The sequence below is a fragment of the Pithys albifrons genome, chromosome 8 (assembly GCF_047495875.1).
Source record: "Pithys albifrons albifrons isolate INPA30051 chromosome 8, PitAlb_v1, whole genome shotgun sequence".
NCBI lineage: Eukaryota > Metazoa > Chordata > Aves > Passeriformes > Thamnophilidae > Pithys > Pithys albifrons.
The window spans coordinates 7,695,445-7,720,038 of NC_092465.1; the positions used below are offsets into that span (position 1 = coordinate 7,695,445).

The following is a 24,594-nucleotide window of genomic DNA, read 5'->3' on the forward strand; positions in this document are numbered from 1 at the left end:
TGCCAAGCACAGTCTGCAAATGTGAGAAACTGTTCTACCCGAAATTCGATGCCAAATGATCACTTGCCTCCTCATTTTCCATAGCCTGAAGAGTGTCATTTCAGAAGACAAAAAAAGATGTAATCAAATGTCTAGGATTAAAAGATTATAAATGCACTTTTGTAAATCTAGAGAGTGAGTCTTCCATGTCTTCCTTAGGCTCGCCTCAGGAGGTCACCAGGGCTGCTTGTGTAAACCAACAAGCAGAATATATACTGTGATCAAAGCTATATGTCATGCAAATTATCATGAATTCTACTGGTTTAGATTACAGAACATATTTAATGTTATTGTGAATGTGCTGTAAGTAGCTTAAAACAGCAGGGAGTGATTAGCAAATAATTTAAGATCTCTGAGATATTGAAAGCATTTTTTTCTGTAGCACTGGCTTTGCCCCTCTCATCATCCTGAAAGTATCTTTATTCCAGTTTGATTTATGTAGCATGACAGAAAAATATGTCTGTGGATCTGAATTATGGCCACTGATGGCACATAATGGAGGGGGATTTCACTGCATGCTAGGAAGGCACTCAGGTTATCTGCACGCTTGAGAAATAGGACTGCAGAAGAACACAGCAAAAATGCCTCTCCATCTGAAAAAATCTGTGGGGTCTGAGTAGCACAGACTTGAATTTCACATACAGGCTCTTAGAGGGCACTGCATTCTTAAAGGAATTTTTTCTCTCTGTTTAGCTTTTCAGTGCTTTTAAACAGAGGTGGAAATAAAAACACTGAAGTTCAGTGTTTGCAAACTGAACTAGAGAGATATCATACCAAATATAAAGTTTGGGGGTTTTTTAACATTGAAACATAGCATTTTGAGAGTGAAACAAAAGATCAGGAAAACTGAGCTCGCTTTTTTTTTTTTTTGTAATGCAGAAAATGCCTTTTTCTTTTGAAGAATTGTATCTTCTAAGGGTATTTTGACTGCTGCATATTGTGTCTTGAATGAAATTAAAGTTGTTATCCTCAAATATTATTGATAGAATTAGACAGTTTATGTACTTCCTTCCACTCTTAGCTGCCCTGTAACTTTACTCTGGTTTATTTCTGAAAAATATTCTGTAGTTACCTGAAGCAACATAAACAGAGTCACAGATCTTCTTCACTTTTGTTGTTGCACTATATACAGGCTAAAGTAGTCACAGAAAACCTGCAAGAAGAAGAGGAGGACCCCATGACAAGGACTACATGTCAGAGTCATGTGATAGGTACAAAATTATATTTTACCCTGGATTTTATTGCTGTCAGTTCTTGGAAAAAGATATGTTTAATTCTCATTACTTTATTTGTTTGCCCACTGATGTCAGCTTTATCTTAATTTAGCTCTGTTACTGGATAGCCAGATTTCATCAACACTATAACAGATGAGTATGTACCATTACCATGGGGGATCCATGCAGTGCTTGAATGCTTGATAGAAGGGCCTTGGAGTCTGGTTAGGGAAGATCATTTCAGCCTCCAAAACTACTGGGTTACATATAGTGGCTTAACTACAGGGTTGTTGTGCATGATGCTTTCAGTGGGAGTAATAGTGATACAGTGTAGCTCTGTAATCAGGCCTTGCAGTAGTAAAATTCAGATTAAACTTCTGAATAGCAGAGTGGTCATTGTGATACAGTGAACCAAAGGCGTAGCAAACAGGTGTCTGTTCAGAGGACTGTAAAGCTGTTATTGAAAATAAAGTTGCCTTTGCTTTAGTTTTCAAAAGGATGGCACTGTCCTGGTTCCTGATTGCTACTTACTAAGTTTTAATCTCAGTACATGTAAAAATATCAGTTGATGAAGTGCAGAACAGAAGCCTGTTTGAGGTTTGTATCAGAGCTTTGTATGTATGTATGGCCAAACTTCGCAAACGAAGATTTGGGAAGGGCTGTCCCCACGTGGGTGTGCCCTTCCAGCCTGCGCAGTGGATTTTAGGTGAGGCTCAGCGTGCGCAGAACTGGCCCCACCGTTTAAGTCCTGAGGTTCATCTGCCATGGCCGAGCGAGCTTGGACGGTGCCAGTGAAGTCCTCAGGACTAGAACCTACAGCACCCGGCGTTTCCCAGGAGGGCTCCCATCCAAGTACTAATCCGGGGTTGACCCTGCTTAGCTTTCGAGATCTGACAGGATCGGATGTCAGGGAGGCATTTAACTGCCCGGTCAGTATCACAGCTTCACATCACCATTATAAGGAACTGACTCTGGACAAAGAAGATTCTCCTTTAGCAAGTTCCTTTCATAGACTGAGTCTGCAGCAATAGTTAAAATTTAATTCCTTGTTTTCATGTGATTTTTCTATCCAGAATGTTGTTCATTTCACTAATACAAATGAGGCTGTACAGAGGTATCACGTTGAAACACCTTTCTCTTCAGGATATTAGAAAAATGTTTGCTTGCTTTATTGACTTGTACAGCCATTTCAGTCGCAAATTCAGCCAAATAAACTCTGGCTGTCTTACTTGAGGAAAGATCCCTAAACTCTTCTGTCTCTGAGAACCCAGCCATAACCTGGCTCCTTTACAGCAACTGAATAACAAGAACTTTGAACAATGCATTGTAAGACTCTGAGGGGATTCTGTGAGTGGGTAGGCACTAACCCAGAAAATAGAAATACATTCTTCTCATTCTGTAAATGAAAGACTTACTTTCTATTAACAGAAACTGCCCAGCAGAGAAATAACTCTGTTAACATTGTTCAGAATTATTTTTCTTCATACTGAAATAATCATTTGCCTCCACCCCAAATTTCTCAGAAATTTTACTTTGAGTTATGTGCAAGATTGCCATTTAATTTTTTTTTTAATCTAGATGTTGAAAAACTAAAAACTATTTGCAGAGCTTTTTTGCTTCAAAGACACCAGTATTTCCTTGGTGTACATCAGTGTGGTTGGTGGTTGTGGCTGAGGCCACTTTGCTACATATTTTGGTGTTTTCCTTTGTTACTGGCTCCTGTACTATATCAGGCAGGTGCCTTTTGAAGATGTTAATATTTTGCTTCTCCAACAGGCACCGAATCTGAATCTCTGATGGGACATAGTGGTTATGGAGCAGGTTGGTTGCCGATCCCTAAAGTCAGACCAGTTGTGCCTTAGGTTCACAAGGCCCCCCATTAACTGTGGGAGGTTATCCCTGTGAGACCAGCCCTTCTGTCCACTAAAGTCTTTCTTGGTGAAGAAAGTAGATCTTTTTTTCACCTTTTTAAGGGCTGATGACACAATTAAAGTGACAGGTATGTGTGTGGCCCAGACCTTTGTAAGTCCACAGTAAGCAGTGCTACAGAGAAGCCAGGCAGTGCTGCCCTTAGGAAATTCCTGTATCTTGTACAAAGACCTTTCCATCAGCTGAATTATTCCAGTTGCAAAAGCATCTTCTTCTCCCCAGACAATGCCATCTCTTAAAGGCCCAACCCAGGATGCCAGCTGTCCCTGCTGTGCCTTGTCAATCCATCTGAAATAGCTTAATGACTTTGAGGATCTAGTTGGTATGTCAGGAAACTTTGATTATATGCAATTGGTAGTATTGACACAGTAGAAATAATAGAAGTCTAAGCTAATTTATTAACATTTTAATAATGAATCCTAATGCCCAATGTACAAGTCGTTACTTATTTCAGTAGGACAAGCCCAAGCCCAAGAAACTAGAAGCATGGATTTGAGTGTGTTCCTGAATACTCCTCTATCAGTATCGTGCTGTGTTTAATTTTACTCTCATCAGGCTGTTTTATCTTACATTGGTATTTTTGCTGCTGCATGTCTGCATTGTTCTTTTTGGGTAGCAAGCATTCCTAGATCTTGTTCAGATTCTTTTAAAATTCCTTCATAGAGGTTCAGGCATTTTTCTGATACAAAAGTTTTTGTAAAAAGATACTGAGGATTTTTTTTTTTTTTTTTTTTTTTTTTACTGCTGAAATGCTGCTTTCAGAAATATTCATTTGGAACATTTCCCCCTTCAGCTTGCAATTTTTAGTCAAAAGCATACACAAGGAAGAACTTTTGAAGACTATAAAGAGCTTGGTGTGGAGGATTACCTGAGATGTAAGAGATCCAAATTCAGCTTTCTTTGTTATCAGCTTCTGATCTTCTGCTCTCAAAAGAAAAAGTCAGTAATCCAGGAAGGATGGCTCTGTGGATGCTGTGCCTCACTGCTGTCAGGCATGTGACACTGAGCCAGGTCCTTAGTCTGATCAAAGGGGGCACTTCATGTCCTGGTGGAGGCCTTTGGTCAGTTGTTTTTGTGGAACAGTTTCACTGTGTTGGGGGTTCTTCCTAGATCATGGCACTAAGTGCCACATCCAGTCTCGTGATAGAATAGTTTCGGTTGGAAGAGACCTTAAAGATCATCTTGTTCCAGCCCCATGGGCAGGGACACCTTTCCCTAGACAGGTTGCTCAGAGCCCCATCCAACCTGGCCTTGAACATCTCCAGGGGTGGGGCAGCCACAGCTTCTCTGGGCAACCTGTGCCAGGGCCTCACCATCCTTATAGTAATGAATTGCTTTCTAATGTCTGATCTAAACCTACTCTTCATCAGCCCAAGGACACCTCGCCTTGTTTTAAGAAAACAAAGTTCACTGTGGGTTTTTAGCTGTAATTTAATGAGTTAATTCTGCTGGTTTTGACCAAAACTGTTAACAAACGTAGAGCTGAACAAACTTATAAGTGAACAGTCTTCTAGATTGGTACAAAGCAGGCTCATCATGTTCCTATAATGAGGTACTCCTGGATGTGTTAAACAGAAAATACGTGAAATGCCAGTTGCTACATTTTTAATGTTTTGTCAGTTGTTGATCTAAACAAATTTAAGTATTTTGCTGATTTTTTTTGGATTTGCTAAATTCAAAGAAAACAAGAATGCCCAGTTATATGCAATTTCCATCCTCATATACCTGTATCTCAGGAACACATGATAATTTCCGTACAAAGCAGTCATTTTTATTGTGCTATAAAGGACTTCAACATATATTTAAAACCTTTTGAAAGTTTTAAAAAATATCTTGCACTCTGGATGCCTTTGATGTACTGTCAGTGAGGAAGTTAAATGTGGCCCTGGCAGCATATGTGCTACCAGTGCTCCCACCCCCACAGACAGCAAACCTAAGAATCCATGAGGATCACTTTCAGATCCAATCATCTTCAGGGCTCTTTTCTCAAGCTTTTTGCAATAAAGTAGTTGGGTTCTGAAAGAAGGATGAAGTGGGAAATGCTAAAGTACCTAGTAAGAGGAAAGACAAAAAAAAGTTGACTCCCCACCTTAGACAGGTCTCCAAATATTCCTATATATAAAATACTTTTATTGAATGCCAAGATGATATGTCAGGCTCCTGACAGCATTGTCCCCATGTAAATATACAAAAAGCCTTCATTCTACAAAGCAAAAGAATTCTGTTTCTCCCAAGGGAGTAGAAGTGTCACTGTTTGTCTTAAATTTCCCCATTGTCACAACAACCCAAAAACCTACAAGACAGTTACAGATGACATGTAGAGAAAGTAATAATTGGACATCCTGAGAAGAACAAGGTATTTGTTAAAAAGTTCAATGTTTCATATTTCAAGTGCTGATTCAAATGAGCAGCTACTCCTAGAAAAGTGTGATTTCATTCATTACAATGCAATAAGAGTTTTCAATGATAAACAGCTTCAAGGGAAAGACAAAAATCCATGGCACAAGCAAACAAATACTAATTACTGAAGAATTCATTCTTGCAGACAACTTCACATGGGAATACTGTAGTATGCAGTATCAATATTTTTTGGATATACACAAATTAACAGGTTATTTGCTTTGGGGGAATATAACTGTAATGAACAGGAAATGTAGTCATAATTAATCATATCATTCTTCAGTGTTGATATGAACCTATTCTGAGGCTGAAGGGAAAGACTGTGCCATTTTCTCAGACACTTAAATCCCTTTGGTGATTTACCAAACCCCATATTTGAAAGCTGCATGATGATAATTTTTCTGGGTTCAGTTTCCTTTTCTCTTTGTTATCCCAAATGGGTGACAAATTCTCTAGAGAAGAAATGGAATATACTTTTTGCTAATCATACAATCGAGCTTCACACAAAACATAATCTCAGGATAAATAGGTTGATGAGAAGTGTCTGAGAAGGTTTCAAATGTATTCTTAAATGTATATTAAGGTTTCAATACAAAGAAAGAGTGGGGGGGTTTTGTCACAGATATTTCTGTGTGTGAATATGTTTATTCACTGTAGTGGATTTCCAGCAGTCATTCCATTGTTAGCAATCTAAGTGAGTCAAACAAATACTTCTAGTCTAGAGCACTGAAATTCAGGGAGTGCATGGAAGCATGGATAGTTTATCAAATGGAATTGTTTTGTCAAATTGGAATGGTTTTTGTTTCAAATGTTATATTTAATATGTCAATGATTGAGCTAAAAGGGCAGATTCATTGTTTAATGAAAGCCTGATGAGTTTTGACATCAGGGACATCACTGCAATTAGATTTTGTCCTCAAAATGACATCACTGGTAAAAATAAAATTGATTTTAACAACCTGAATAGACCTGGAGTTTGCTTGAGCATTGTGAGTACCCTAAAAAGCAAATATTGATAGCATGATAATTGGTAGTAGCTATCCAAAATACATTTGGGTGTTGTTGGTACTCTCTGCTCCACTGGAGGTACAAGGTACTGCCCAGTGAAGTTGTGTGGGGAGTTAATTCCCCTGAGGCAGACTGGGATTAGAATCCACAGCAGAAAGATTCACAGTTCCCAGAAAGAAATTACCTAACTGTGTGTTGACCCCTGTTGTTTGTTTGGAGAATTTCAACTGCAATTCAGAGCCAGGCAAAGATTATCAAGATAAATGCAGCCAGAACTTTGGAAACTTTGGAGAAAGACTTGGGACGAATTTTTGTCAAATTTTCTTTAGAGGTCCAGGTCAGTTGCTCAAAATTGATTCATCCAACATTAAATGGGAACCTTGTAGATAATACAGAGAAAATGCCTGCAGAGACTTAAAAGGGTTTTAAAAGCCTCCAGATAGATAGAGGGTTGGGCTTCCACAGTATCAAAGCAACATTAACAGTGTATTGTAGCCTTTGCTGCCTTGTGCTGGAACAAAAACACACACTGAGGTCAAGGGATTCTTTTGTATCTTTTCTGTAGCCCAGCGCTCAATTCCATTAAAGTTCTTGATAATCATCTGCCTTAAGGCAGGCTTTATCATCATTCTTTCTGCTTTCCAAGAACAACCTTACAGAAGGGTTCTGCAGTGTAATTTAAAGGCAATCTAGTCAGAAAAAAGAAAAAAAATTTTCCGTATTTTAGGAAACTTTTTGGACACTTGTTTTCTTTAGAGAGCATTTGCTTGAATCCCTCAGATCCCTAACAGTCCAGAAAGAAAGTGTTGTTGGTATTTTATATGTTGCATTGTGTTTTAAAATCCACCCTTTAAGCTTCATAGGCAGCACAGTATATGATCAAACTACATTTTCAGTAGAAGCCAGAAATGTCCTTCACAGCAAGTTTTATAGGGAAGCTGCTAGCTACTTGATAGCAATTTTACAGAGATACTGATAGCAAATGTGGGACATGTAACGTGTTGTAGATGTGAGCAGGTTTGACTTAAAATGAAATGTCAGCATTACAATCATTTGTATTGAAGTATCAAATACTAAAGATGATAGCCTTGGCTGTGTATTGTGATATTGTTTTATTTAGCACCCAGTAGCCATACTATGAAATTATATAGATGATAATAAAAAAACTCACTTCATGGGCAAACTTTTCTATGAGGAGATGGACCTGCATTCTTTATAGTGCTACAGAAAAATTTGTTTCTGATTCCTCTCTTCTTTCTGGTTTTTAGTTTTTTTTCCACAAGCATGCACATTTACTACCAAGATCTTTTCTCACGTTTCCCCTCATGTTTTTTGACCTTCAGCATTTAAAACTGGTGGTCACTCTTTTCTGCTTGTGTGGTACCCCAATGTTGCTCATTATCTGACCCCACAATTCTAGACCACCGTACAGAGCCTGCCTTTTTGTTTCCATACCCATAACCACTTCTACTCAACAGATCCTTGCTCCAGTGTTGTCTTTTTTCTCTTGGTTTCTTCCTGAAATGTAGATCTGATGAACACTGGAAATGAGAAAGTATGTTTCAAATTTCATTTCTGAATGTGCCATTTAATGTACATACTCATCATGCTGTTATGTAAATTATCCAGTGGCCTATTCCAAAGCTTGACTAAAACCATAGCAGTCCCTCTGCTTGTTTAATAAGCTTGCACCAAGCTTCCAATAAGAGAAGGAAAAACACCAGACACCCCACCTCTGCTGAACCAAAGACTTGGTTGTATCCACCATCAGGTAAACTGCTAAAACTTTGGGTGTTTTTACTGAAGTTTGAAGTAAACAGCTGTTGGATTCATGTTATCTCATTCCTGGGAAAGGGAAATAGATGTGAAGGAAACAAGCCTGATTAATGTGGTAAATACATTAAGTCTGACATGCATCATCCTAAAACATGTCCATTAAGTCTGACATATTTGAGCAAACACATTTACATTAAGGAATCCTCAAAACCTGGAGACAGATTAGGTCTGTAATGAATTACCAAGATAAATGTAACAGGATAAGTGACAGAGGAAAGATGGTGTACAAATTGAACTGTATTACAGCCTATGCATTCAGTAAAGAGAGGTGATCCCCATCACTGTGGAGAGGCAAAAGGATAATCCCGAAGTTGCTTAAATGCTCAGCAAATCTTTGGATGCCTCTAATGCATTTAATGAAGAACAATATTCAACTGATAAAATGTCTTCTGACTTCGAAATAAATCCTTTCTTGCCATGAAGTCTCAATGCCTGAGAAAACAACTTATCACTGTCAGTGTTAATTCCTTTCATCAAGCCATTGATAGAAGTGGAGAAGAACCATTTAGCAATCATCTTATCTCTGATAGAGCAGTTGAGTCATTCATTTACACGTGATCAGATAAAGGAAAAATGTTTGCTATATCTTCCTCTCACCACCCAGCAAATCTGTGGAGTGCCTGGAAGTCTCTGCATGTGAGTTTGCTGTCTGTAAAAGTCATCAAGCAAAACCAGTTTTCACCAAATCCATTTTCAACCTGGATCTGTTCCTATTTTGAATCTGCAAAATGCTACGTTTTGATACAAGTTTTGCTAAGCTGTTGGATTTTTCATGAATCCCTTATATAAGCAATGGTACAAGTACTCATAAATTTATTTGGACATCAGTAACAAAGCCATTTTCTAAAGCCCTGTGTGCCTGTAGAAGCTGAGGTAGGTGTTAGATCTGTAGGTGCTGGCTATATTGCTTAGTAAGCTGCTTCCTGAGCTAGAGCCTTGAAATGGGAGTTAGGAGTAGCAGGCAGCTTAAAAACATGCTCCCTTGCTGTATCTAACCATCTTGGATGTTAATCCAAAGGATTAGGTTCCCAATTGCTAAAACAATGATGAAGTAATATATTGTAAAATGTACTGCTTGCCTCTAGCAACATCAGGATCCAAACTTGTTCATAAAAAAAAAAAACCCAAACCAAACCAAGTAAAGCCTCAAAACCTTGTGCTGTAAGTGTCCTGGAAGATATGGAGAGACTGTCACAATCTCCTTGTGCATCATGGTCTCACTGTCCTCAGAAAGCTTCAGACAGGGGACATGTGTGAAAGCACACAAACAGAACTGAGCTCAGCTGGGTAAAAAGCACTTAGATTTGTACCTTCACTTACCAAAATACCTCAGTCAATGCCTCTAACTTTATGGCATTTGATGTTTCCATGTAATATCCCCAAAGCATTTACATTTTCATGTAATTATCACACACTCTCCTTCCCTTTTTGTGCTCCAAAATCTGCACGTTCTGATCCATCCAATGCCATCGTGTTTGTGATTTACTTACTTTTCTGAACCATACAGCTAAAATGAGCCATCACTGAGGGGAAATCTTGTTTAATAACTAGTAGGCATTCCAAGAACCACTGACTGCGCTGTGTATAGAAACAGCCCCCCAGGTTGGAAGTCCTCCTGCTCAGCCACTTCCTCAGAATGGAGAGAGCTGAGAGAGGCAGTGCATTATGTGGGTTTGGACCATTAGAAATGGGATGAATCCTGTCTGCTGCACTGTGCTCTTGACTCGTTTGGCATTTGGACATTTCAGCAGGGATTAATTTTGAAATGATGGTCTGGAGGAGCCTGTGATAATAGAGTGAAACTTTCTGTGTATTTTTCTAGTTGATGCTTTCTTTCCATGAAGATGATGGAGAGCCTTGCCAATGTGAATAATAAGAAACTAACATCCATTAATGTCTTCTAATTTATGTCAGCTTACCTTCTTCACTGTATGGCAAAGACAAATCATTTCTCTGTACTTTTAAGATAGTACACATCACACTTGTCTAATTGCCAATTCTTCTGCAGCACTGCTGCAGCCTACTGTCTACCTTGTCTTCCTTCTGTGGAAAGAATTAATATTTTGGATCAACACTTCCTTATTAGCCACAATGATTTGCTGTTAATTTCCTTCTTTGTCATTACATTTATTCACCCAGAAATACCAAATTTTATCACTAGAATGAGAATTGTGGCTCTTTATGCATTACATATAGGAGACAGTCTAATCATTATTCAAGATACTGAAAATCTACTGGTCTCATTCAGGCTTAAAATGTCAATTAAACAGGATGGCTGGGTTCTTTGACTCTGAAGTTAATGCCTCTGTGTTGATTTACACTACTTTACAGTCTAACCCAATCTATATTCATTTTTGTCACTGAAATCAGGACTGTGCCTGATTATCATACCTATTACAGGATAGTACATGCCAGTATTCTCTGTAACAGTATGAATCCTTCTCTTTGAAACTTTTCTACTTTACATGGTTTTTGCTTCTGGCTAGGGCCATCTGGAGATTTGTGCATGAGGCTTCAGTCAGGCACTTCCCATTAACTAATTCATATACCTGAAGTTCCACTGAGCAAACTGAAAAGCATTTTGAAGGAGGATGTGCCAAATCATTTTAAATATGTGTTTCATCTGTGTTCACGTGGATTTTTCCTCCTTTTCTACAATGACACCTACTATAAGTTTTATGAAAAATAAAAAATTGCACCTGAACTATCAATTATGTTTCAGCTGTATTGGCATATGCCTTTCCAGATTCTCACTCTGAGGACAGGTTGCCTATTCCTATGTTGTTGGTTTTTATTTTTTTGCTGTTCTTCATTGAGTCTGAGGAGTTTTGATTCATGTCTTCAGTCTGAAACCTAAACTGTTGACATTTGATAATGCAATTAGCCATCACAGCAGATCATAGGAAAAAAAGACTCTCCAAAAAAAATCACTGTAAGGGAGAAATAATACCTATAAAATTAGTGCATAGTTTTTAATGCTAGTGAACTCAATTTCTGAGTGTTTGAAGAATTCACTGTTAGGAAAAGAAAAAGAAATAATACATTCATGGTGAAGATTTTCTCTACTTCCTATCTTTAACAGGCAATGAGATGCAGTATTTTGTTTCAAAATGGTCATTCTAATAGTATTTCTGCAACATCATGTAACATGGCATACATTTTTGTTGTGTTTGTTTTTTTTTTCAAAAAATAGATTTTCTGAAAAAAACCCTAAGTTCATTCTTCTGGCTTTAACCCAAGATGGTTTCTCACCTGCTCCTGCTTGCATGCAGTGAGTTTCACAGTGATTAAGCTGGTTTGGAGGATCTGAACTTGAAGTTGAATACTGAAATGGAAGGATTATAGTCCACCTAAAACTTACTCAAAACTCTCTGCACTCACTTTGTTAATGAGTTTTAACTTCATTAATTAAGAAATAAAATCAATCTGTTTCAGGTGTGCATGTATATTTTTGAGTGTTTGTTATCCTTAAGTAAAGCCATCTAGAGGCCAGAACTAAAAATAAATTATTTAAACCTCCATTTAATATTCATGTGATTTTAATTTCAGTATTTTTTTGTACTAACAAACAAAAAGCAGTGATGTTACAAAATAAATATAGTATGTTCTCTTGTGCATTTGCAAAAGCCAGAGCTTCCTATGCACTTAGAAATTGGTCTGTGTTTTCCAGAGGCAGCATTTGTGCTTAAAGCACTATGCCTAGTCCTATCTGTTGGGAATAGAAAATCAAAGAAAGTATCTCAATATGAGTGAAACTAAACTCCAGTTTATAAGAGCATTGCTTAAGAGCAAGTAAATCAATGCTTCCATCCTGCTGTCCTTAAATGCTTCCAACGCACCAGTGAGTTAACAGAAACCCTCAGTGGAGCAGCCAAATGCTCCCTTGGGCACTGTGTGCAACCTGTGTCTCAGAGATGCTGAGTGTGACCTCTTTGCTTCTGTAACTGCAGTCTGATACAGTTGTTCTTAAAATAAACCAGCTGCCTCTAATAATATTAGCAAAAAAACCCCAATCTTAATGCTTGTATTTTGCAGCTTGCTATTAATTCCTGAGCAAGCTCCAAAAAGCCAGAGTAAAGCTATCCCTACACAAGCATCATTCATTGAAGAGATTACATGTTGGTCATAGACTGGCTGCCAAACATCTCTTTATCCTCAGGATAGCAGTGTGATTAGCTGTGTTTTAATATGAAGAACTGGGCATGAAGAGGGCCTGTGGTTACATGGAAAAAGCATGGCTGAGGCAGCCTTTGCACCTGGGTAACTAATTACCCATCCTATCTTGGGCTTCTCTCCTTATAAGGAGAATTTCTGGGAGCTGGGGATGTATCCTTTGTGTTGGAGAACAGCAGGTGAAGGCAAGCATCCATCCGTGCCTGGAATGAGCAATCCACTGCAAGATGTTCCTGACACAGAGTGCAGTTGTTGGCTCGCAACCTTTCATTTCAGGGTACTGAGTCTTTGCTCGGTGACAGAGCCTGGGAAAGCCACTTCTCTGCATTGCGGCAGACCTGGTGCTTACCTTGGCTTCACACCTTGCATCAGATGGGAGGACTTCTCTTTCTGCTCAGCTGTTACTCATCTCTAACTTCCTTAAAGATAGTTGCAAAGCTGTAAGGCTGATGGCAACTAAAACCAAAGCGGGACATGCAGGCCAAACGAGCAGGGACAGCTCCCCAAAGTGTTTCTGGGCTGCCCTCAGTGGCAGCCAGGCTGCAGATGGGCCTCCTTTAATTACCATTTACACAGACCTTAAAGTTGTTCACATGAATTATAAGTCTCAATGTATCTTTTCTAGTAGAACTAAAATTGGATCTATTTCTAATATCCTGTCTCCTGAGAACAGTGAGTGGATTTTTAGAGAGGAAGTATAACAGCATAATACAGAGAGATCATTCCAGACATCGTTGGTTGTGAGACTTCTCCAACTGGAAAACTGCGTGTAGACCTTTGTATTTAATAGACACTGAGAGACATGGAGGTGAAAACTCCAAGTTCCTTTTCTGGCTCATTTTGTTCCCTGTAACAGCCCAATAGCTTGCCACCATTACAAGCATGCAGGGAACAGATCTAAATGCCTGGAGGAGGATGGGAAGCACTTGTGAAAAACATGTCCATAGATAACTCCTAAATTAGAGTACAAGATCATTAGTACTCACTAGTAATTATAACTAATCTTTTGACTTACTAATAGAAATATATTTTAAAGTGGGACTGGAATTAAAATGAGACAGTAATTATCTGTTTCAACTCAGAAAATACATTTCAGAGATGGGATTGTGGTCATGGAAAACTGTGAAGACAACTGACAAATTATTGGACAAATGACATATTGAAGTTTCTGGGTTTTGAAACAAAAAGTGTGACTAGGAAGAAAATAGAGCACTGAATAAGTCGGTAAAATCTGTATTTTTTGTTTATTAATACTGTTTTTATGAATAGGTATAAATTGTAATTCCAGATTCAAGGATCTATGAATGAACTTCACCTATATATCCATCATTTTAAAATACAGTACAATCCTCCTCCCATTTACGCTTTCTTAGTATTTGTTAGAAATAATCCCATGCCAGCAGTGCAATGCCCATGGGAGTGCAGGGCTGTGAAAACTTGCATCTTTTCTAGTTTTACCTCGGATAGCCTTTGGGGTTTTTTAGTTTTACATGCTGGTTATGCCTCAGGTCTAAGATAGAAAACAATAATGCACTCATCTTTGACTAATTGCATCAAATTATGGTGGAAATCCAGAAGGAATAATCTGTTTAAAATTGACATTGATTTGGCAGAAATACATTCTTTTTTTCTGTGGTTGCTTTAGCATTGCAGATGAAGAGAAGGATGTGCAAATAAAGAGATCTGCTTTGCCATCTGTAGTTTAAGTTCTTCCTGCCAATGCCACATGTAGCTTAAAGATGTTTATTAACTTTTTTAAAAATTTTGCAGGAACCTATTTACATTTGAAATATTTTTCTGGAAAAAAAATATTAATTTTTAATTCGGCATGCTTCAAAATACTAGAAAAAACTATGCTCCCTTTGTTTTTCAGAAAAAACAACTACTTCTCTGGTTCCCTGTGTCAGCTAGGTGGAAGGTCTTGAACTTTCTAATGCAAAGAAAGGTAGTTAGTTAGAATTTGTTAGAATTTGTGTATTCTGTGACTGATGGGAAATGCATCCTTTCATTTTTAATGTTGTAGATACTCCTTGAAGAAAACCCATTCATTGCTTTGTACCTCTCAAAACCTTTCAAGGCTTGAGTCTGTACTGAAAACAGCTTGCTGGAAATTTCCCAGTGAAACTGTTCTTGATACAGAGCTATTTTTGACTGATATTTTTTTCCTGAAAATCTCTGCTTTCTGTGGAAAATTCTGGTGGTTACTTAAATGTTTCAGCTGAAATTTGTGTCAATCATTTACAGTTTTGTAGGCCAAAACTCGAAAATTTATGTGAGGAATATCTCAAACCAGCTGTACTGGTGAGCACAGGGGAGGATTCCACATTTTTCATGAGGTGGGATGATTCTTTGAAAGAAAATATGTCCCTGTGATATGAGTATTATACTTAGAAAGCCTGATGGAAGCAGAACTACCTGTGATCTTTTTAGACCTAAAATACAGTTAATCCTCTTGGTTGCTGTTTATTTTTATTGTTAAAATAGATTGACCATCAAAGTTAAGTAATATAAACACTTCTGTAACTTCTCCACCTCCAAACAGAAGCTGTTTGTTTGTGTGTCATTTGAAGCAGAAATAATGTGTGTTTGCAGCAGCTGCATCTGGTGTCCATCAGGATGTCTCATTAGCAGCATCTTGGTTCTACCTGATGGGGAATGGCTCAGGTTATTGAGCTGCTTCTGGAACCTCGACCCCCTCAAGCAGCACTGAGAGGCAGCTGCCTTCTGTCACTCAGGGCACAAGTGGGGACAGAGGCAAAACTGCACTTAGAACATGGTGGGACTTGTAATTGTTTCCTCTTAGGACCTGTAAGTCCTTCCGTGTGAGCCACCACGCAGAACTGTCTCTTCTTACTGGGTTTAATTCTGGGTGTGTGAATTGCCTGCACATTTTGAATGATGCTGTGTATGCACAGGAACCTGTTTAATAGAACTGCTGATTGATGCCTTATTTTCGCTCTGTGGATAAAACTTTGGGTCTTGTGGTTTCTGTAAAGATTTTTGTGGGTGATTTAAGAAGCATGATAAAAGTCACATATTTTTTTAACCAGATGGTCCAAATAACCATAAGTTATTTTATAGACTTCTTAACAGTGTGTAAAGAAGGACTGGTATGTGATTTGTGAATAGACTTAGTATCTGTGAAACTCATTTAAGATACAACATAAAAAGTCTTTATTAGAATGTGAATCTTTACTTTACCTGAGGAAGCATTATGAAACACTCTCCAGTTATTCAGTTAAAGGTTTGTTTGCAATAATATGTGGCATTATATCCCCCTTAGCAAAAGCATCTTTTCACATTATTGAAGGAAAGTGTATTCAGAAGCTGTGTTTAAAAGCCACGTCATCACCTTATACCTTCTCTTCTATGAAATTCATGAAGCCTCTTGGATATGTGCTAGGACTCAACATAGGTTCAACATTAGAAAGGCTAACATGTCCCTAATCTAATCAAGGGGCAGATTCTGTTCCATTGCTCATTTTGAGTAATACCCAACTGCAGCCAGCAGTGTAGAACTTGGCTTGGGGGAGGCTGGACCCACATTCCTTGTGTTGTGCTGGAAGCAATTCCCTTCACTGGAGCTGCATTCACACTGTAGCTGTGTTTTCTTTGTTGTTGTTGTTGTTGTTGTTTGTTTTTTCCAAAATTGATTTTCTTTTCACATGCATTGTATCAAAAGAGGAACAGAGAAGGGGGCTGTATAACAACACAAAGCAGCGTGATACCAGCTCAGACTGAGAGCTCCTCTCACCCTCACCTTCTGAAGGACCACAAAAGCAGGGTCAGCTCTCAGCTTTGCTGGGTATTCTCTTCCAGTCTCCAGTGATTTGTACCAAGGATGATTTTTGAGCTAGAGGTGATGTGTTTGTGGTATTTTCATAGTAAATGTTTCAGAAGAAATATAAAAAAGTTGAAGAATAATTAGATGTAATGATCTGTTGCTGGTATTTAAGATGCATTTTTAAATAATCTATGCTCAGGAGAATGCCCTAAAATACTTTAATGAATTCTAAGTTGTCGGTTCTTGTCAGTGCACTGTGTTTACTTCTAACACTTTAATTTTTGCATTTCGGAGGAAAATGTAAAAAAAAAAAAACACAGAAGGAGCTTTTATTGTTATTTTCCCCAGTGATGATCTCATTTTTAGAATTTCTGATACCTACCATCCTGAGTGTATGTCCCTTTTCTGTTCTCCTCTTGTCCAGACCCTCAGAATGGTGCAGTTTTCACAGATCCTTTCTCTTCCATCTAATTTGAGTGCTGACTGTTGAAGAGGCCTTAGTGCTCTGCTGGTACCAGAAGACGCTGGTAAAGCACCAGGAAAGATGCAGCACACCAAAGCCTGTCCAGCTGTACAAATTACCAGCTGATATAGGCCATGAATTACATTATCATTCCCTGTGATAATATTAAATCTGAAAATATTTGAGAGTAGGGAGTTCAGAAAACTTTCAGAAAACTTTCTATGCAGTGTTGATTCCCTTTATTCAGTGGCTGAGAAGCTTCTCAACATTATAGGTCTTCCTCAAATTGCCCACAAAGCTCTTAAAATGCCATGGCATCAAAAGATTTCCATGCATTTAGGAGTTTCTTGATCTCCAGGAAGTTTCTGTAAATTCTTCCTTATTTCTGTTTTCAGTTTTGGACATGTTCCTCTACAACAGGACTTCCAAGGACTTCATTTTTGGCCCAGGCTCAAATCCACCTGATGGGGAAGAGGGAAAGGGTTATTTCAGTATTTCAAATTTTTGAATCTAGTCTGAGCATGCAGGGAAATGGCTGATGGTGAGTCTATCTGTGTCCACTATGAAAACTAAATACCATTCTGTGAGTTTCTTTCTTCCTGGCAAGGAAAGAGGAGATAAAAAAATCATAAAGAGGCAAGGAGTTTGGCTGGTGTGCCAGGAAGAATTTGCAAGCAAATGTAATTAAGCTCATATATAACTCTTTTCAGACTTTAATGTTTTGCAGTATCATTTTTCATCTATTGAGTAGTACTGTCACAGCATCAGAGATTCAACTTTTCCATATTTTCATTATGTAGTCTTGTGCAGTTCTCACTGATAACAGTCATTTGAGGTGTCAGTGCAGCTGATGAAATCAGATGGGCCATGAAGATGTTTGAAAGCTGTCACTGAGATGTATAATCTATTTTTTTTGGTTTGCAGTTGCTTAAAAACAACACAAGATAATGTATATTCATCTATCCAGTAATACAAATAGTTCTGAAAGATACTTTTTTTATTTGTATTATATAGCTCCAGGGGTGAAATTAGTTACTTTTACTAGTGAAAAATTAACATCCACAAAGAATTTTGCAGTGTACTCTGGATTCAGGACTAGGTTTTTGAGGGTTGTTCAACATATCTGAGTCACAGAAGTCTTCAAACATCTGTCTTTAAGTGTCACAGTGGGAGCTGCTCCATATTGGAGGCAGGGCCTTTTGTGGTTTTCAGAACTAAAAATTAGTGAGCTGTTTTAAAAATGTTTTCCAACTGGTGTATCATGGATAAAGTCTCAAGGAAGGAAGACTATAATCAATTAAAACTATTTTTCCTTTTAATTAAATGTGATACTGCTGGTGTGCTCCTACATCACTCTCCCAATTGTTCTGGAAACAGCAGGAGATGGTATTTTCTTGGAAGTGTGGCCCTCAGTATTCATTTCTCTTGATTTTATGCCATTGCTTTCATGGTCTGTTCTGAGATGTACACAAGGTAACAGTGGGCAAGACAAGTCCTAATGTCATTTTAAGAAACATGACCTTAGAAGATAAAAGAGCTTTCATCTTTCAGCTCTCCCTAAGCAAAAACTGTACCTTTCCTGTTCGATATACATTTTGATCCTACTTATTTTTCCTGTAATAATTAGGAGGGAATGCTCAGAAAGGAAACACTACAGGATCCTTCAAAATCCCTTTGAAAATGGCATACAAGCTCAGGTCCCCAATTAACCATAGAGATGTATTTGGGAGGTTCTTCAGATTTTTGTTTTTGAGAAAGTTCTTTTCTGTGGCGTTTCCAGTTTCCTCCATGTCTCTGCTGAAGAGCTCTGCCTCTCCAACATAAACAGTGTTGCTCAAATGTCTTTCTTCTGGCCAAGAAGCAACTAACTAAAGTCCTTTCTTCTTATATGTTATTGTATGTTATAGAATACAGATATTCCCTTACTTACTAACTCTGTCACTGATAGTCTTTAGCTAAAGCATTGTCTGTCTGTGTTAAACAAACTGTTTAAGCTCAGTTTGCTGCAGAAAATGGCAAGGGCAGACACCTGGCATTTTAACTTGCTTTTTTTCACTCCCAAGAGTAACAGCTAACCCACTTCTAGCTGGTATTTTACTATTCAAAAACAAAAAATATGTTAGAGGAGGGGGAGCCAAAGTTCAGTATATGGGATACCCCCTTTTAACGCAGCAGAACCAACTACAGTTGTTGGGGGGTTTTGCACTTTTCCCAGATAACCTTCAGCAACTTCCAAAATCCTTATGGCACACTAGCTCAAAACTGTGATAGAAAGTGAAGGTGCCAGCTGGACATGGCTTCCCCACCTTATCTCCTTTTTCTATAGAGGGGATTGATTGGGATGCAGTAGTTGGGTGAGGGAAATCAGAGTCACTTGCTGCCCTTTTAAAAGACAATGCATGGCATGTTTTGCTGTTGCAGTTCAGCCAGGCCCTTTAAGATTAAGGTTCTCAATCTGACTTTCAGTCCTTCTTTGATTCTGAGTGACAAGGATAAGGTAATGAGGACCACATAAACACAGGCTTCTTCTCTTTTCACAAAAAACAATATAAACAGACATTTATCTGTAAGTAGTTTCTTACATGCTATCAAGTAAGGCCCATTAGAGATGAAGATATTTAACAAAAATGACCATTGTAATGTTCTTGGTTCAAAAACAAATAGGCAAAACCCACAGGGGAGAAATATATCCAAATTTCTGAGAGTATTAGAAACACTGCAAAGGAAAAAAATAATGAAAATTACTTGACAGAGGACTGCTAACTACAACAGACTTAAATAATAAATGGGCATATCCTAAAAAAAATCAATACACAGAAACATGGAAAATAGAGATGGAGAAGATATATTGGGTCATATTCTGCATCTCCTACTGAAGTCCAATTGTTCACTGCAGTGTATCTTTTATCTAGTGTAGCCTTAAATTGTTCAAAGCAATGGAAATTCCTCTGCTTCCTTTGGGAGTGTCTGCCACGGACTGAAGATCACGCTGTCAAAGGATATTTCCAGACATTTAACCTAAATTATGTTCATTTTCCAACCATTAGTGCTGAATTTCCCTTCTTGGTGTTTATAGCTTTCAAAAGGACCTCGCCATCATCATCCCTTTGACATTGTTTGCACATTATACAAACCAAAGGGAAGTGTCTGGAAACTGATGGAAGATGGGAGGGTGGGGGGTGCTGGGCCATCCCAGTTGCCAGGACAGCAACGGGCAAACATCTACACTTGCTTGTTTCTCTGTTCCATGGTTAGTACAGCCGCTTTCCAGTGGGCTGGTTAAGCTGGAGGCCATGTGGGACCATTCTGCTCCCAAACCAAGTACTTAAGGTATTGTGTTGGGAAGTGTACACTTACCCAAAATGGGATGTGCAGAACCAGGGTGTAGCATGGGAAAGGCATGGCTGTTACTATGCTAGTTTTTCAGGATGCTCTGAGAGATGAGTATCTCTGAGAAATTCTTAGATATTAATTTTGTGTAAGAATAAAATGATAGATTTTGTTTAACACGTTCCTGTATGAGAAACAATTAACAAAGCCAAACTCCTGTGGAATGTGGGTTTACATTACTCAATCCCTTGTATTAGTACTCTTCAGAATTTCTGTGTGCCTTCAAACTAAATAATTTTAAAATTTCAGCTGTGATCACTTACTGGGACATGCCCTTCTTATTCATTATCACACCATTACCTGAAGCAAGCCCATGCCAATACTTTGGCACCTGCTGGTTGCTTTCATTGTACTTCAACATGGTGTTCCATTGTGTTCAGTTAGACATAGTTTCAAAAGCATACAAGTGACAGGTAACAGCATACTCACAAAATGCACAATTTTTTCCTTTCCTTGAAACCTTCCCTTTAAAAGGCCCTTTTTCTCACTATCTGTAAATACCAGCAACACCTTTAGCTCTCTGCCATCACACTCTTTTCCTGTGTCTTAGAGTCTTGCTGCCAGATGAGGACACTGGACAGTGGGATTGGAACCTTCCCGCTCCCTGACTCAGGGAACCGATCTACAGGGCGGCACATCTCTAAGCCGGAATCAACCTTGGAAACAGAAGCCCTTGCAGCATCTGAGCAAGTTCCTCCTTCAGCTCCTTCAGTAAAAGCCAAAACTCTTGAGCGAGAAGTGCCTTCAACAGCTAAGAGTCAGGAGTCTGTGGAAAGCATAATTAGTCACTCGACATCTGATCCGGCCATGACTGCCAAAGGGATACGACCTTTTCAAAGTCGCCTCCCAAAACCAGCTTCCCCAGGTAAAATGTCAATTACACCAAAAATCACATTATTTCTGGCCTGATGTCTGTTTTCATTAGCAGAAATCTTATAATAATGGCAATTGATAACAGAAATGTTAAATGCAGAGCAGAACATACTCTTTTTATGAATGTATAAGGTTAACAAGTTTGTGACCTGAGCCATATGGAAATTTTGTTACACATAATGCTTATCTGAGGAAGAAAAATTAGTTTAGTACTTAAATCCTTTTCTCATGAAACATTACTTGAAGAAAAGACATATGCCAGCTTTGGAATTTGACTTGAATAAGAATGCAGATACTCAGCAACATTCAGGATCAGACTTTGTGGCAAAGTACAAAGCAGAGCTGTGTTGTGACACAGAGAAGATATATTCATAAAGACCTGCTCCTGATACCAGATTTGAATGAAAGACTCAATGCATAAATTCTGTCCCAGTGAATATATGGCCTTGACCTCAAACAAGACTCTCATTATTTTACTACATCATACAAATACATTTCTATATACAAACATAAAACACCTTACTTTCACTTATGAGCTAAGTGTGTATTTAAGCTATAAAATAAAAGCTGACAAAGGAATAAAAGGACTAGCAATTCATCAAAGTTCCAGCAAATAACTTTGTATTAGTAAGTAGTTCCATTGAACTCTGTACATTCTTTTATAAGCACATATTGACTATTTATAAAAGCTTTTGAGGGGGTTTGAGTTATTAATACATATGCTAATAACATTAGAAATCATTTACCATTTATAACAGGGAAATTTGCATAGTCAGCATGACAGATACAGTACAAAACAGAGTAGAATAATTAGCTCAATGGAGAAGAGTATTGTTTTATCTTGACCAAATGCATTGTCACATATTTATTGGGGTTATGGTGGCTAACACTTTGTCAGCCTATTTATTGCTCCTATAAAAGTCGTGAGTGTTTAACTTGCATAAATCTGCATCACTGTATCTAAAGAGAGATTCTGTGTAATTAGCATGTAAGGTTAAATATCAAGTTTGAGCTTAGTTTAAGACCATCAAATACGTGTTCTGCTAATGAGCTGACATACATTGAGCCTGGGAGGAAAGAAGCCTCTCCTATATGTTCATAGGATGCATAACAGAAGGATTCTAATTAAACATCTTAGAACTTAGTTGATTTAGCAATATTCCCACTGCAGTATTGCAGAGCAATAGACTGCAAACACACACTGTGTGCTTCATTGCAGACTCCCCTGTTTGTGTCAAATCAAAGCTAAATAAAAGATATTTTAATGCTTAGTATTTTTAAAATAAATGTCCTGGTAATTAATGGTACAGCTAAGAAGGATTCTGAGAAGAAATCCTAGTTATAGATTATATGCTACATGCTTGAATAGCCACATGTGTGACCTCAATTCAGCAGTGTGCTATAGAGTAGAGCCCATGATTAAACACTGTCATTATAACAAATTGAACAGAAGCTGTAAGCATTGAATTGCTTCATAAGAAGTCAGTAGCAGTAAGATTGTTCTGATCTTAATGCTAATATTCACTGCACCAACCTTGTAAGGTTTGTATCTTAATTAAATTGTCATAAAGAGATTTAAATAAAAAAAAAGTAGTATACATCAGATGGTGGGGTCAACTCATTCTTTACTAGAATATTTTCATTTGATTCTTCTCTCCCTCACTTTCTCATCCAAATTACAATTATCACTTTATTTCCTATGCACCATATATCTTCTTTAATGTTCTGATTTTGCATAGTGCAAGTATAGCAAATAAAAAAGCTGGCTTTCTGCTACAAAGGTACTTCCAATTATATTTATGTTAAAAGACTCTTCTCTGAGAACATAAAATAACAAAGCAAATCTACAATGGCTAGAAGTAGTTATTGATTGTTGGTTTTTTGTATTTTTTAAATGAGTATATATATTTTAAAACCAATGGATGCATTTAAATTCATGCGTAGCTTTTCTCTTGTTAACTGGAAATGGCTTTGGATAATATTCTGCCACTGTAGTTAGAATTATTCCAGTAAGTTAGTAAGTTTTTCCTTTGAGTAGTAGGATATTATTTGACATAATGAAAGTATCATAACTTGCCCCCAGTTTTTACTGAATTACAATTGAAACACTATCATGAAGATGATGATGAGACCTACAATTTAAATAATGTCTCCCTTAACTCAGGAATAATTAACCTTGCAAAGCAAAGTGACCAAGAACCAAGTTCTATAACCTCTGCCTCATTAGAGCACACCGAAGAGACTGCAGAAGATAGAAAAGTTCTTCCCGAGTGGACCACCAAGAAAACTCCTAAAGCAAAGGTATAAGTTAAGAAGTGGCACCTGCTAAATGAGATGGGTATTGTGGCCCATGCATAGGTATCAGAAATGGCCAATGTTTTTAACTTAGTGGAAATAGTAACTAACAATCTAACAGCTATATTCACTTTCTTACCCTTGATTTGCCATCTCATTATTTTTATTAATAATAATAATAATAATAATACAGAACCTATTAATAATAATAAAAATACAGTACTTTGTCCTCATAGCTTGCAAACATGTTTTAATTAAAATCCTTATGGGCATATTTATACAAGGAAATGGAGACCTTTTACCCTGTTTGTCTCTTCTAGAAAGTTAATCTTGTTTGTTGCTTATCATAAGATTTAGAGTCTTTTTTTCCCCTGGCCTACGTTTCCTTGTCTGTATGGTTGTGTAGTGTGAGGGCTTGAGCAGATGTGCTATGAAAGTATTGTGAATGGGAAAATATTCCTCTTAAATGTTTCTGTGGGGTTTTGGTTAATCCTGCGATGACTTCTCTGCTCTTCAGTCTTTTCATGAGAACTGCAGAAAGACCAAACATGCCAATACATACACCTGTGTAAAAGCTGCTCTTGCTGATTGCCAAGTTTTTCATATTCAGCAATGCCAGACTGTCAAATCCTGTGAGAAGTACAGGGTCAGCAGGGTAGGGAAGAGACAAAACACCTGAAGAAGGTGGGTGTTAAGCAGGGAACCTGGCAGACTGCTGGCTGATAAGCAGCTAAAACATTTTGTTACGTAGCTTTCTTGCATGTTTGCTTTATCCATGTATTTACCAGCTGGGGTATCTCACATTTTTATGTGGTCCATGCTCTGGATATTTAAAACAGAAACAGGGGTAGAATAACTTTTCTTATATATGTCATTGACAAACTGATGGTGAATCCTCTGCAGTGAAATAGTATTGGCTTACATGTAACAACCACATGAGTGTGGTCTTCCCCCTGAGACAGTCATAACTGACCACTTCCCAAAACAACTTAAAAGCACAAATGTGCTACTGCTTATTAGTCTGGCTAAGAGTCAGAAGGTCAGTGTGGGTGTTGCTGGCATGTGGATGTGTCTAAATGGCTTTGGGACTCCAGCTGACTTGCATGCAGGTCTGGTTCCCTCTATACAAGTATGTGATTCCTAATAAATGGATGTTCTTCTGCCTCAGTTAAAACCTGCAGCATGGGTGA

General features: G+C 38.0%; 1 protein-coding gene across 3 annotated transcripts in view; it reads left to right on the forward strand.

Moving 5' to 3' along the window:
* NCKAP5 (NCK associated protein 5) overlaps positions 1-24,594 on the forward strand; it is a 205,899-nt gene that overhangs the window by 152,844 nt on the left and 28,461 nt on the right. For 2 of the 3 annotated variants that reach the window (XM_071562747.1, XM_071562748.1), the window contains exons 12-14: positions 1,172-1,250; positions 20,787-21,101; positions 23,274-23,410. In XM_071562747.1, coding sequence (XP_071418848.1) covers positions 1,172-1,250; positions 20,787-21,101; positions 23,274-23,410 — 531 coding nt within the window. Of the gene's footprint in view, positions 1-1,171; positions 1,251-20,786; positions 21,102-23,273; positions 23,411-24,594 lie in introns of those variants that run through there. The other variant, XM_071562749.1, reaches the window with a different exon arrangement.